The 14,876-nt window shown below is 44.0% G+C and overlaps 1 protein-coding gene across 1 annotated transcript in view; it reads right to left on the reverse strand.

Moving 5' to 3' along the window:
• Nucleotides 1–6,195: 6,195 nt before the first annotated feature.
• The window catches only part of DSG2 (desmoglein 2), a 53,906-nt gene continuing 45,225 nt past the window's right edge, over nt 6,196–14,876 (reverse strand). The window contains exons 12-15 of the mRNA XM_061131353.1: nt 13,928–14,155; nt 12,054–12,175; nt 10,684–11,022; nt 6,196–8,978 (exon numbers count right to left, since the gene is read on the reverse strand). Coding sequence (XP_060987336.1) covers nt 7,953–8,978; nt 10,684–11,022; nt 12,054–12,175; nt 13,928–14,155 — 1,715 coding nt within the window. The 3' untranslated portion in view covers nt 6,196–7,952. The remainder of the gene's footprint in view (nt 8,979–10,683; nt 11,023–12,053; nt 12,176–13,927; nt 14,156–14,876) is intronic.

Consider the following 14,876-nt stretch of genomic DNA (forward strand, 5'->3'; position numbering starts at 1 on the left):
GTCCCTTCTCAGAATTTACTTATAAGACTCTACAATGAGAACAAACTTGAGTTTTGGATGCAGCGAGTTAGAGGTTTTAAGTTAAATGAAGGATCGACAGATGAGACAGTGAGATCATGGAACAAACAGATTTAGGAAATCCACTTTCAAAATTTTGTTTGATTTTCAAAATTCACAGTTGTTTGAGTGCATCACGAGAAGACACATCAAAAAGGCCCATTTCTGCCTTCAGTGATCTCAATTCCTAGAGTGGATAGAGATAAGAAACAAGAATAATATACACAAAATAGTTTGTCTTTTGCTTCTTTAATCTGTATTTTGCCTTTCATTCCCCAACAAAGTACATATAATACAACAAAACATTTTGGTAAAATGATACTTTAAAAGTGAGAAAATTGGAGTGACAGAGAAAAGAGGTTGAACCCAGGCAGTAGTACATCTTCAAAGAAAAATAATTGGATTAAATGAATATTCTGTTTAGCAAATGACAACTGTTTAAGATTTTAAATATTGATATTTCTGCTAGTTGGAGGTAATTAGGAGGCCATACCAAGGGTTTATTACAAAGCAAGTAAATATTAAACCAAGTCGACAAAATGTACAAATATTTATTAGCAGACAAGCACAGAAAGTCAAAACAACCTGATTTTGTAACTCAGGGCATTTCTACTCTCTGTCCTAACCCTTCTGACTAGCAGTTGATGAGAGGTGGATGGAATTGTGTTCAGATGACAGGATGAGCCAGCATTGTTTGGCTAGATGGCGGGAATCTCCCAGAAGAAGGACACATGGCTGGTGAAACTCCAGTGCTTCAGTGGACCCATCAGAGTCTTGGGGCTGCCGTATTCTCATGCTTCCTTCATGGATCTTGCATGTTGGGGGGTGATGTACCCAATGTCTCGACAATCACCAGTCTCAAAACCACTTGAGATTGTTCAGTCGCTCAGTAGTGTCTGACTCTTTGCGACCCCATGGACTGTAGCACGCCAGGCCTCCCTGTCCCTCACCGTCTCCCGGAGTTTGCCCAAGTTCATGTTCATTGCGTCGGTGATGCTATCTAGCCATCTCATCCTCTGATGCCCTCTTCTCTTTCTGCTTTCAATCTTTCCCAGCATCAGGGACTTTTCCAATGAATCATCTGTTCACAGTCAGATAACCAAAATACTGGAGCTTCAGCTTCAGCATCGGTCCTTCCAGTGAATATTCAGGGTTGATCTCTCTTAAGATTGAGTTACCACTTATTTCACCAATTGACGAACTTCTATCCCTTGTACTAATTAGCAAATCTTCCAATGTGGATTTTTTAAAATATATTTTTAATTGAAGTATAATTGGTTTACAATGTGTTGATTACTGCTGTACTGATTCAGTTATACACACACACACATATATATATACATGCATTCTTTTTAGATATTATTTTCCATTATGATTTATCACAGCATAGTGACTATAGTGGGATTCCCAGTTAGTGCAGTGGTGTAGAATCCACATACCAAGCAGGAGACCTGGCGTTTGATCCCTGGGTTGGGAAGGTCCCTTGAAGAAGGAAATGGCAACCCACTCCAGTATTCTTGCCTGGAGAATCCCATGGGCGGAGGAGACTGTTGGGCTACAGTCCAGGGGGTCACAAAGAACTGGACATGATTGAGTGACTGGACACACATCATTTTGTAAAACTAGAAGGCAAGATAGAGGGAGAGTAATTTGTACTGACCTAAATTTAGACTACAAGATAAAAAGGCCCCATGGGCTATGTATAGAAGCCCTAGAAGCAAGTGAAAAAAAAAAATTAATCCTTAGAATGAGCTCCATGGGAGAGGATCATTGTGCTTCCCCTCGATTAGCTGAAGAATCATTTGTGGTGCTGCGACAACCTCTGAGGAAGCAGAAATTTTCTACATAAAGTCTGTGTCTGATGCCACTGAACTGGGGTGTCAACAATCGTGGGTCTTGGACTCTGGAGCCTATACATATTACAAGTGTACTTTTGCTTTGATTGCCTTTGAAGTTTTCTCTAAAGATTCAATAGATACTCTGCAGTCTCTTCATTCAGGCTACTTTCAAGCCAGCTTTAAATTTTATTACTGTTTCAAGCAATCTGTGTTAATTATTAACCAAATAGTTGGATGAAGAAACTCCTGGATTACATGGGAAAAAAACAGTGCAGCTTTTCAAGCTAAGTCTGTTTGTCTACTGCTTCTCTGATGGCTCCGCAGATAAAGATTCCGCCTCCAACTCAGGAGTCACAGGAGACATGGGCTTGATCCCTGGGTCGGTAAGATCCCTTGGAGGAGGACATGGCAACCCACTTCAGTATTCCTGCTTGGAAAATCCCATGGATGGAGGAGTCTGGTGGGCTACAGTCCATGGGGTGACATGACTAAAGTGACTGAGCATGCATGCATGCTGTTTGTTTACTGGGTGTTACCAGCTGAGTTCTGTTCCCTCAAAGTTCATCTGTTGAAATCCTAGTTCTTAGAACCCCAGAATGTGACTACATGTGGAGCTAAGTTAAAATGGGGTAGTTAAGTTAAAATGGGGTAGTTAAAATGAGGTCATCAGGATGGGCCTAATTCAGTATAACCTGTGTCCTTATAAGAAAAATTTGGACATAGACACGTATAGAGGGAAGATCATGTGATGATATAGGGGAAGGCAGCTGTCTACAACCAAGAAAAGAGGCCTCAGAGGAAACCAACCCTGCTGACACCTTGACGTTAGCCTTCTGGCCTCTAGATGTGTGAGAAGATAAATGTCTATGGTTTAAGCCCCCCAGTCTGAGGTGCTTGTATTGGCAGTCCAAGACGACTGACATAATAGTGTTAGAAACGGGGGTTCTTATGGTCTTTTGTTAGTTAGTTTGGCTGTTCTGTGTCTTTGTGTGTGGGATCTTCCCGTTTTGGCACGTGCAGACTCTCCAGTTTTGGCCGCAGGCCCAGTAGCTCTGCGGCAAGTGGGATCTTAGTTCTCTGCCCAGGGATCGAACCTGAGGGTCCTCTGCATCCAAAGGCTGATTCTTAACCACTGGACCACCAGGGAAGTCCCTCTTATGACTTTATAAATGAATCATCGTTTAGCTGCTGAACACCTGAGTCAGGGAGAGTCCCCTTGGGAAGCAGGCAGACGTGAGGGGGTTTAATGCATCGGATACAAAAGGTGGGGCAGGTGGGGGAATCCTCATGGAATGGTCCAGTACTTCAAGTCTGGCGACATTTGAGGAGGAGACGATCACACCAGCAGGCCTCCAGATGCAGAAGGGAAGTCAGACGGAGTTGCTGTGCTAGAGAGACGCCTGGCTGGTACAGAAAGTAGGAGATAGGGAAGAAATGCCCGCATCTTATTTTTCTTCCTCTCCAATCCCAGCCAATGCCTCGCACTGGCCAAACTCATTTACAAATCAGGGGGCAAGGGTGCCCGGTGAAGCATTTGTTGTTAAAACAGGCGAGGAAGGGCGGACAACAACATGAAGGGACATCTGAAGAATCGACAACTCCAGCTATGTGTGGATTTATAAGAGGTACACATTCCTCAACTCATTTTCTCCACTTGATTCCTGGGTGTGTGGAGCGTCTATAATCTGTGAACTTTCGAGTCCATTTCCACTCATAAATGCGCTTGATGGAGTTTCAGAATCTTCATGCCAATAACGCATAACAGTCACTGAGGTGTATTAAGGAAGGGGTGGGGGACAGAAGACCACGTTTGAGGGTCTCTGAATGACAGTACGGCTGTGAAGGTCAGAGACTAGTGACTTTCAAAATCCACGAAGTGCAAGTTCAAAGCTTATGTACATCGTGAAGTAGAATATTTGAAGGCAGACTACAATAAAGATGCACACTGTAATTCTAGAGCTATGGTGCCAAAAACCTTCCCACGGTGATAAATGGTCTATATTTGCATTGTTCAGTTGATAGTTATTTGCCACTTACAGTGCAGCCCTAGAATTTAAGGGCAAGTAGAAATCTGAAAAATGAAAAAATGGAATTTTCCTGATGCGAAAAGGAAATGTACCCTCCCTGACTCCTCTTTAGAAAACTTGTCATTGTTAAATTGATCTTTTAAAAACTAAATGAGCCTCTTGCCAGCTTTACAAGCAAGGATATCTTTCTCAAGGACTCGGGAGCCATCTCTCTGAACATCAAGGAAGTAAGGACCCTTTTCTCTCCTTCTCTATGGGTGTGTGCATGCGTGTGCGCTGTCACTTCAGTCCTGTCCGACTCTTTGCGACCCTATGGACTATAGCCCACCAGGCTTCTCTGTCCATGGGATTCTCCAGGCAATAATACTGGAGTGGGTTGCCATGCCCTCCTCTAGGGCATCTTCCCGACCCAGGGATCAAACCCTTGTCTCCGCCATCTACCTGTACTCGCAGGTGGGTTCTTTTTATCACTTTTTATCACCACCTGGTGCCTGGCTCCAAATTGTAACTAACTACCTGTCATAGATATTAGAAGTTTTATTTCTTTGGATAAAGGTCATCAACAAACACAATGGCCACCTCAGTTATCAGCTGAATGGAAGATGAGCTGTGTATGAACACGGCGCTGGTAAGCCTTGCTTGAGGACAACCTATTGTTTCTTTTGTGAACAAGTATGTAATCAGTTGTGTCTGCCTGGTGAAGATTTCTTTCCATCTTTGCAGTTTCCTTATGGGTTGCCTGTGACGCTCATCACATTCTGACTTGGCGCTTAGTCAATCATAAAACTGTTTTCTATTTTTGTGAGTTTTTCTAGGTGGGCAGGAGATTTTGGTTTTAATTAGATTTCCACAAGAGCAACCGGTTATTAAATAAACACAAAGAAGTATAGTTGAAAGGTGAGTAGAAGAACCATGAGTGGAATTCTAGAACACACAGCACACAAAAGATAGAAAAGGGGCAAAGAAATGTAAGGACAGGCGGGACCAAGGGAAAACAAAGACCACAATGGCAGGTTTAAAGTCATCCATGTGAATAACTGCTGTTAAGTAGATTAAAATTTCCCCTAAGAAAGCAAGATCTACCTGTATGATATTTACAAGAATCACACATTAGAAATATAAAGGCATAGGCAGGCTTAGAGTAGAAGGGTCAAAAAGATGTACCGTGCTAACAGAAGGCATCAGAAAGCTGGTGTGGTGACATTAATATTAGGAAAAGTAGATTCAAGACAAAATATATAACCAGAGAAAAGACTTTCTATGAGTCAGTTTTTTGGAAAGACAATAATTCTAAATGTATTTGTATCTAATATCACAGGTGTAACAAGTTTCAAGGTATTGTATGAAATAAACAGAAAGAAATAAAGAGGAAACAGGGAAAACCACAATCAATTGGTGACTGTAACTTTCCTCTCTCAACAATTAATGGAAAAAGTAGACAAAAAAAAAAAAAAAAAATCAATGATCATACAGAGGATTTTAGATATACCAATATAGTGAAACTGAGAAATTTGTGTTAAGGAATATTTAACTGATAGTTGTTATGTGAAAACTCCTCATTTCTAGATGACACTTGATAAATCAGCAATGTTTACTGTATAAATTTTGATGTCATGGTGACTGGCATATGTCTGCTGTGTTTCATGAAATCAGTGAAGAATTGCTCCCATGTGCCACTCAAAATAGGAGTCTGGGGGTTACAGCAGAGCAGGTTTCACACTTTAGGATGTGTTAACGCACCTGTGTTATGAAATGCTTACTGATGTGACACTTCAGTATAGGCAGAAACTCATCTTTTCTCTTGTAAGCTATAAGCAATTAAAACAGCCTCTCTACAATGGTTGAATGATTTCATCTCTTGGAGTCAAACACGCAAGACTTCTTCAGCCAAATCCACTGGTTCCTGCACTGTTACTTTCTGGGCAGAGAGCAAACCTCGGCCCCTTAGAACAAGGTTCCCGCACTTGGCAAATAGAAATACAGAGCTCCCTGTTAAATTTGAATTTCAGATAAAACGTAATTTTTTACTATGGGACATAATTTACACTAAAAACACTATTCATTATTGATCTGAAACTCAAGTTTCAGACAGGCCTTCTGTGTTCTACCCTACTTAGGAAGGGAAATATATTCTTCCAAGGAGTCTGGCTGAGCAGGATGTAAGCAGTTCTGTTAATAATTAAAACACCAAGGTCCACAAACATCTGCCTCCTCCCTAACGACGGACTGTATTCCTTGTAAAATAAGATGGGGGCAATAAAAAGATACAAGCAGAGGGTTGCACAAAGATCATCTTTTTATTTAAATATTTTGATGATATACATACAAATATAATGTTTCTTCTGTAGAACAAATGTAAAAACTAATACAAATTATCACCCTTTCAGGAACAAAGAAAATCATCTAGAGAATGTGATGACTTTATGTAGAGGAAGTTTAAGACCAGGTTTTGCTTGGAGTATGCAGGTCACATTCACAAGTTCACACAGTAGTGGTAGTCTTGTTGCAGACTTGGCAAACAATAACTACTAAGTCTATAATGCAAAGGCAAAAGCAACAATTACAAGTAGAGAGTACAAAATTTAGAGTATCAAAGAGAGACCTTTATTTTGGCCACAGGTTTAAGGAGTCTAAAGATATTTGCTTTTTCTTCATACATATTAGTGAGAGTAGAAAAGTATAAATCTTTTGCATAACACAGGTCATCAATATTTTTTAAAAAATGTGCTACAATATGAGTTTTTTGATATTTCATTTTCCTAGTAAAATATACTCAAAATTCACAAAATTATAGCCTTTAAAGCTTATGGAAATTATTTTGTTGTGGAGAATATTTATATAATTGATGACTGATAGGCACTTATACTTTGAAACTTGAAATGGATCATTTCTTCAAGGAGGAATAAAAATACAACCTATTTATTTGGCCAAAACATCCAGATCACTTTTCAGAAAGAAAGGCAAGATGCTGTAGAAATTCAGGTCAGCTCTACAATATTCAATAGTCCATGTAGTCAGCCATGGCCAACTAGCCAATGACTTTGAGACACGGAATAAATCATAATTTCAAACTCAAAATTACAGCAATTATAAGGTCTCCCAATATTTGTTTTGCAATCGTAGATAAAAGAGAGTGGGTTCTAAAATTTGCCTAATTGTACACATATTGACTTGGCACCCACGGTAGGCACTTGAGGATATACAGCAGTGAAAAGGGCTCTGAGCACAGTGCATATGGTTTACTGTTTTACTAAATTAGAAGATAATGTATCCTGAGTTCTTTTAATAGTCTATTATTGCTATAAAAATAAAGTGATTTTATATTTATGAATTTCACGCTGGATTATTCTACTGAACTTGAAGTATTTAATATTTTCATGATTACTGAGAGACAAAGGGAAGGAATGATGCTATTTTTAAGGTCATACAACACACACACACACTTACATGCACAGAACACATAATGTTTTACCATACCATGTTCCAAAATTCAATTAACCTTACATGGATTGAAGGGCATCTAGTTTTAAAGAATCCAAACAAGCAAAACAGGTCATTCAGACTGTACAAGTATCTTTGGATAAAAAAGCTGTTGGTAATCTGCTAGGTGCAAGAAGTACGGAACACAGAACAGCAAAGTTAAATGTTAACACAGGAGGCCAAGAACCCATTCAGTTTCATGGATGGCTCTACCAGAAGGCTCATGCCCTAGAGACACTGCTAATCTGATAAATCAGAAGCCAGATTTACTCTCTACTTAACTTTTCCTGTGAGTATTATTTGGCCTAAGTCACTCAAAGGCACCTAAGACCAGCTTCATCATTCTGTCCCTTCAGGAAGTCCCAGGGTATCTCTGAAGTGCAATCCTAGAAGCTGAGACAGTGAAGCTCTTTGCATATTAGTGACTGAGAAAAATTTGAGGCCCATAGGATATGTGCCTCTTACACCTACAAGGCTCTTGAAAAGCCAGGTCCTTTGAGAACATGACATGAGTCACTGCTGGCTAAACTCTGGTGTGGCTGATGGCTGCTTAGGAGAAGGACTGCTGCATGGTGCTCTGCTTGGAGACCCTGGTGGAAGATGTGGTTATTGTGTAATTAGAATGACTAGACTCCTCTAAGCCTGAGTCTGGCAGGGGACCCGGGACTCCAGCTGCAGAAACCACAGTCTTTTTGGCCATTACCGAGGTTTCGGCAGGGACCTGGTAACTAGATTGCAGCGTGGAGGCTGGCGTCAGCACTCTTTCGGTCACTGTCACGTTCTGACCTGAGGCTACACTGGGCGCGGCCAGCGGGGGCTGCAGGCTGGAGTTGGGGGTGAGGAAGCGCTCTCTCTCCTGCACCATGACATAGTGAGCATCGGGCAGAGGTGGGGTGTCTTCCAGGGGGCCAGACGTGCCCCCGTGGGGTTGGATGACCCTCTCGGTGACCACCACATGCCCCTCGCTAGCGTACTGCTGGTTCCCTAGGATGGACGCTGGGGCGTAGACCCGCTCGGTCACGATCAGGCCCTGGGACTGTTGGGGACCCAGGACTACTGTGCTTGGGGGCCCCGTGGCGCCCGTGGCATAGGACGTTTCGGTCACTATCATACTGCCAGAAGCCAGCGTATCAGGAAGTGGTGCAGCGACCTTTTGAGCCTGCCTAGCAGATACAACAGACTTTTCAGTGACTATTTCCTGAGTTACCTTCTCTGTGTCTGCCTCATGCAAAGGCTTGGGACCCTGAAAGCTGCCACCTGAGGCATAAGTGTTCTTGGAGTTAAGCCTGGTTTGCTCGTAGAGGGACCGTGAAACTACCTTCTCATCTGCTTCTCTCGTGGGTTTTGCCCTCTGCTGAGTTTCTGCATCCATCTCTATTTTTCGACCCAAGCAAACTTCAGCGAGGGTCTTGAATTTCATTCCTAAGTCATCTAAGAAGCGGTCATCTAGCTCTCCTTCAATGAAACTGCAGCAGCCGATGGAACCCCGGAGAGACTCTGTTTCTTCCTGAGAATAAACCAGAAGGCAATCTTTGGCTGTGTGGATGTCATCTTCCTCGGTGTAAGAGGCCACTTTCTGAAACAGAAAGAGAAACAGGCATATAACCAGTGACACACTTCGTTTAAGGACAATGCTCTTGATTCCTGCTGAAAATGTGAAACCTCTAATTATAAGGAAACAGCAGAGAAACACAAGTTGAAGGACATCCTACCACACGACTGGCCTGTATTCTTAAAATAGTATTAATAAATGAGAAAGGCAGAGGGAATGGTTTCGGATTAAGAGGAGACACAAGGGTCATGACAAGTTAAATGGAAAGCAGCACTCTGGAGTGGGTCTGAGATGGGAAAAACAACGGCTATAAAAGACATTATTGGGATAATCGGCTAAACTGAGACATGGAATGTGTTATTATCTCTCTGTACCATGGTGACGTAAGAGGATGTGTGCACGTGTGTGTGAGAGAGAAAGCAAGCAAAAGCAAATGTGGCAAAATGTTAATATTTGGGTAATCTGAATAAAGGGTGTGTGTGTGCATGCTAAGTCGCTTCAGTTGTGTCTGTTTGTTTGCGACCCCATAGTCTGTAGCCCACCAGGCTCTTCTGTCCATGGGATTCTCCAGGCAAGAAAACTGGAGTGGGTTGCTGTGCCCTTCTCCAGGGGATCTTCCCAACCCAGGGATCATACTCGCATCTCTATGTCTCTTGCATTGGCAGACAGGTTCTTTACCACTAGCACCACCCGGGAAGCCCAAAGGAAAGCGTACATAGGAGTTCAAACTTTATATTATTCTTGCAAATTTCTAGATGAATTTGAAATTATTTCCCAATTAAAAGCTGCACACACATACATAATCAAGACTGACTCACACAGGATTAGAGCAGAGTGGGAAAAAGATACTGAAATAAAACAAACAGGGTAGCAGACTGGAGCCTGGCCATGAGACAGAAAAAGGATGAGAAGCGCTTTTCCTCGACACTGACCAAACCATCTCCCTGGGGTCTAGCTGATCCTTGGGGGTGGGCAGCTGGGGTGAGAGCAGAAAGCAGGGAAGCACTCGGGTACTTTGTGGCCATGTAGAAAGGAGGTGGCAGGAATAAAGCGGCCTCTATGGAAGCCCATCGGGTCCCTAGCAATCTGACTCTGCCCATCCCATGCCCAGGCATGATCGTGTTCTCCAGAAAGGCTTCTAATTCCTAATTCCAGGAATCAACTTCCTGACTGCATTGCATCATCCTTCCTGCAACTTTCCTCCTAATTTTATGTGAACTGCCTCAAAGATGAACCAAGTACTTGCCTTCAAAAGAAAACACTTAAACAGGCGTAGTAGATTGTGTTTTTTAGGTCACATAGTCTCTCCCCTCCCACCCTGCCTGCTCTGCAGAGGACCGCACTTTCTGACCCACCCACATCAGCCCGACCACGTGACCTGCTCTGGCCAATGACACGCGAGCGGGGAAAGGCAGTGGCTTTAGGGGTCTCACTGCTCTGGTCTCTGCACCCCAAGGACGGGCGCTTCCTGGGCACAACCTGAGCGGAGCTGCGCTGAATGGCAAGAGCATGACTGTGAGGAATACGCCCTGGTGAGAAGTAAGACTGTGAGGTCACTTGTCACCACCACACACTGAACTAATTTGGTCCCATCTCTCCTTCCTCACTGCCCGTGAGCACCCTCTTCAAAGGAACACAGTCCCATTCAGATCCAAGAACACGATTTCCCTAACAACATCACGTTCACATATAAGCGCAACTTCCCCCACACAGAGAAACCAGCGCTCACCTCAGTGAAGTAACTCCTCAGGAACTCCTCGCTCACCGCCACCGCGCCTGCTCGCGCTCCGGCCACGTCTCTGGCCGCCCCCGCGGCTCTCGTGGTCCTGAAGGTGTCCGAGGTCACCATGGCCCCGGTCGTCCCAGTAACCTGGGTGGCTCCGCCCGAGACGAGGCTTCTGTATTCTTCCCAGCGGCCTTCCGCCTCGGACATCTCCCGCTGGCCTTTGGTGACGGAGGCGGAGCTGCCTCCTTTCACCAGCGCTTCCTTGGCCGTCACACCTCCGCCGGCCCCGGCGCCTACCGCGGCACCGTCTCTGAGATCCGCCCCCAGAAGGGGCAGCACCACCTGTGGGAGCACACACGGCGAGTCGCGGACGGTCAGTACGCCTGGTGGGGGGTCTGAGCTAAGTGAGCCGGTGAGAGTGTTAGGCACTCAGTCCCTTTTTGTGACCGCATAGACTGTAGCCCGCCAGGCTCCTCTGTCCATGGAATTCTCCACTCCAGGGAGTGGCTCGCCATTCCCTTCTCTAGGGGATCTTCCTGACCAGGGATCGAACCTGGGTCTCCTGCATTGCAGGTAGATTCTTTACTATCTCAGCCACCAGGGAAGCCCAAGCATATGAAGGGAGTAAGATATTTGCCCAAGGCAAATTAGCAAAAACTTTGCAAGACTTCTCTTTGAGTCTTCTGAAGATCTCTGCTCTATCTTCTTCATTCTCTTGTGTGCTAGGTCACTTCAGTCATGTTTGACTCTTTGCAACCCTATGCATGGTAGCCCACCATGTTCCTCTGTCCATGGAATTCTCCAGGCCAGAATACTGGAGTGGGTTGCCTTTTCTTTCTCCAGGGGATCTTCCCCACCCTAGGATCGAACCTGTGTCTCTTATGTCTCCTGCATGGGCAGACGGGTTCTTTACCACTAGTGCCACCTGGGACGCCCAGTAAGTGGGTAGGGAAGGGGATTTTGTGACATTTTACAAATGTCACGGGGGCTGTGGGTGCACCTCTGCGGACGTTATGTATTGTGTGGACTGGAAATGGAGAAGCACCTGGTTGTGAAAGACTGCCCATGTAAATACTGGGACAAACCTTCCTACCTAAACCCCTACACACTCTTGCTCTATTTAGCCTTTGTTTGACGTTCCCGGTGTCACTACCTGACCCTCTGTCTATGTTCTCTATAACTCAGGACCTGACCTGTGGCAGTAGAGTAAAACCACCCCAACTCGGCCCTGGCAACAAATACAAAGTAGGAAGTGTTTAACGAAGGCACGTGAATGAAATCTGTAGGAACTGGTTTACTCTCATGACTTATGATGTCAGAGACACTTCCTAAGACTCCTTTAAAGCAGCAAAAAAGACACTGGATTATCTGACCTTGTCTTCAGGCGGCGCCCCCTCGTTGTTCCATGGATGCAACATCTCTATGGTACCCGGGATGGGGGTAAAGCCTTTGGCGCCCTTTCCACAATGGCATACCAGCAGTAGAAGTGGTATAACTGAACAGAAACAAAATCCAGTACAGAGAAGGTTAGTCTCGACAGATTTTCAAATTTATCTTGCATAGTCTTGGAATTTGCATATCACTTTCTAGAGTTCGGTCTTCACTTACTTATAGCCCTATTTTTCTGTTTTTCTTTTCTTCCCCTGATCCAAACTCAACAAGTCTGTTTTGGGTGAGTCATACCAAAGCCGAAAGGCAGGATGAAGGAGTCTTACAGATTCAGAGTTCCTGTCCATCACAAAGACTGTGGTCACTGCCTGTGGTCACTCAGTGGAACATCAAGACTGGATTTGACACTATCCAAATCATCAAAACCAATTTAATAGCTTAATTTTTTTAAAACCACTTTAATTTTTAACATGTGCTTCTGTGGTGGCTCAAAAGGTAAAGAATCTGCCTGCAATGCAGGAGACCCGAGTTTGATTCCTGGGTCAGGAAGATCCCCTGGAGAATGGAATGGCTACCCATTCCAGTATTCTTGCCTGGAGAATTCTATGGGCAGAGGACCCTGATGGGCTACCGTCCGTGGGGTTGCAAAGAGTCAGACACGACTGAGTGACTTTCACCAACTATGGCTACTGTGTGTAATAAAAAGACTGAAGACAGCAAACATTTATCAAGGGTCTGCCATGTGCTAAGCACCCCCATTAAACCCGGGAAAATCTGAGGTGAAACGGTAGTGCAAGGAATACCAGGTGGGTCAGCTGAAACAAGTTATTATCGTCAGGTCAGTATTTTAACCCATTAAATGGAGATGAGGATATAAAAGTGCACTGCAAACTGTTGAGTGCTGTATTCAACTGCACATATGCTAATGGCTTGGATGCACCCCTCTTCTGACAGAGAAACAGCAGAGGCTGCCTTGGAGGCGGGGGTCTGCCCATGAGCAGTGGGCAAGTGGAGTGGCTTCATGTGCCCCCAGGCTGCAGTCTTCTGTTCTTCCATGAAAGGAAACCCAAAGTCACTGGAGGGCAGGCAGGAAGGGACGGCCAGTTGTCACTGCTGGGGAACATATAAGTGCCCAGAGGGTCTGGCTCCTGTTGGTGCAGGGGGAGGGGCAAGCCAAGCAGAGCCTGGGGGGAGGTGGAGCTCTGACAAGTCAAGGGTACAAAAAGCAAGAACTGATGGGAATCAGATGAGTTTGTAAAATAACCTTGTACCACGCAACAAGTCTTTTCTGAGAGTTTTCCACGCACAAGGCACTGTGTGGGGAAGAAGAGATAACTCACCTCCCTCACAGAGCTTAACAAAGTGAGGACACCCACAAGGTTGAAACGTATGTCTAATAATCTTGGTTACTGAAATCAGGAAATGATCCATTTTTATAAAACAAAATTCTGAAGAGAGCTCTGATAGCTTTTGGTGAATTGATCAATGATCAATTCTTGCTTCCCTTCTCACCCTCAATAGCATTCTAGTGTGATTACAGAAAAACTAAAGAAATCAATGAGTACTATAGTAACAAAATACTAAAAACACCCTAAAAAGACACTAGAAATTACTAAAAGAGGAAGTACTCAGTGATATCCAGCTCTTCGCAGCCCCATGGACTATGTAGCCCACCAGGCTCCTCTGTCCATGGGATTTTCCAGGCAAGAATACTGGAGTGTGTTGTCATTTCTTCCTCCAGGGGATCCTTCTGACTCAGGAATCAAACGTGACTCTCCTGCTTGGCAGGCAGATTCTTGACCACTGAGCCACCTGGGAAGGCCCCCAAAAGGGAACGTACAGCTTTTGAAGTACTTACGAAGCAAGAGCAGAAGGGCAAGAATTATGAGTGCAATTGCGGCAGGTCCCAGGCCAACGTAGGAGTCAGCCCACATTTCTACACAGCCACTGCCTTCCACACACTTGCAGACTGTGAGTGTAAGGATCTGCTCTTCAGGACAGCTGAAGCCTTGACTATCTGCGATCCGGAAGCGAATTTCACTTCTCCCATGCTGTCTTTTGGTTTGCTGCAGTAGCACACTGGTGTCTGTAAGGGACAAGAAAATAAAGTGAGTGGTTACCGAGAAAGGGGCAAGATTAAATTACAGAAACATTCTTTTTTTTTTCCCCCCAATTTATTGAGGTATATTTAATTTACAGTATTATGTAAGTTTCAGGTATACAACACTGCAATTCACACTTTTTGAAGGTTATACTCCATTTACAGTTACTGTAAAATATTGGCTATAACCCCTGTGACATACAATATATCCTTGCAGCTTATTTATGTTAACAGAGTAGACTGTACCTCTTAATCCTCTACCCTCGTCTGGTCCCTCCTCACTTGCCTCCCCCAGTGGTAACCATCAGTCTGTTCACTGCATCTCTGAGTCTACAAAAACATTCTTTAATTGCTAATCATATTTAGCTCCAGTTAGTTTTATTATTCCATAACTTCTCTGTTGAATTCACAGTGTGCTCGATGAGATTAGTCCAAATATGCAGGTGAAGATCACAGCATCATTTCTGAACACACCTTCCTTTTATGATGACTAACGTTAACAAATGTGCATGATCAACCTGATGCTAGGAACTCTTTCCATTACTGGGATACAGTGACAAACAAGTGGTGAGTTAAATGATATTTCCATCGAATGACCACTTTTTTAAAATTTAGTTTTTCCTGTTTAAAATAACTACTTATTTATTTGGCTGCACTAGGTCTTAGTTGCAGGATCTCTGAACTTCACTGTGGAATTTGGGATCTT

This window comes from Dama dama, chromosome 27, assembly GCF_033118175.1.
Source record: "Dama dama isolate Ldn47 chromosome 27, ASM3311817v1, whole genome shotgun sequence".
NCBI classification, from domain to species: Eukaryota; Metazoa; Chordata; class Mammalia; order Artiodactyla; family Cervidae; genus Dama; species Dama dama.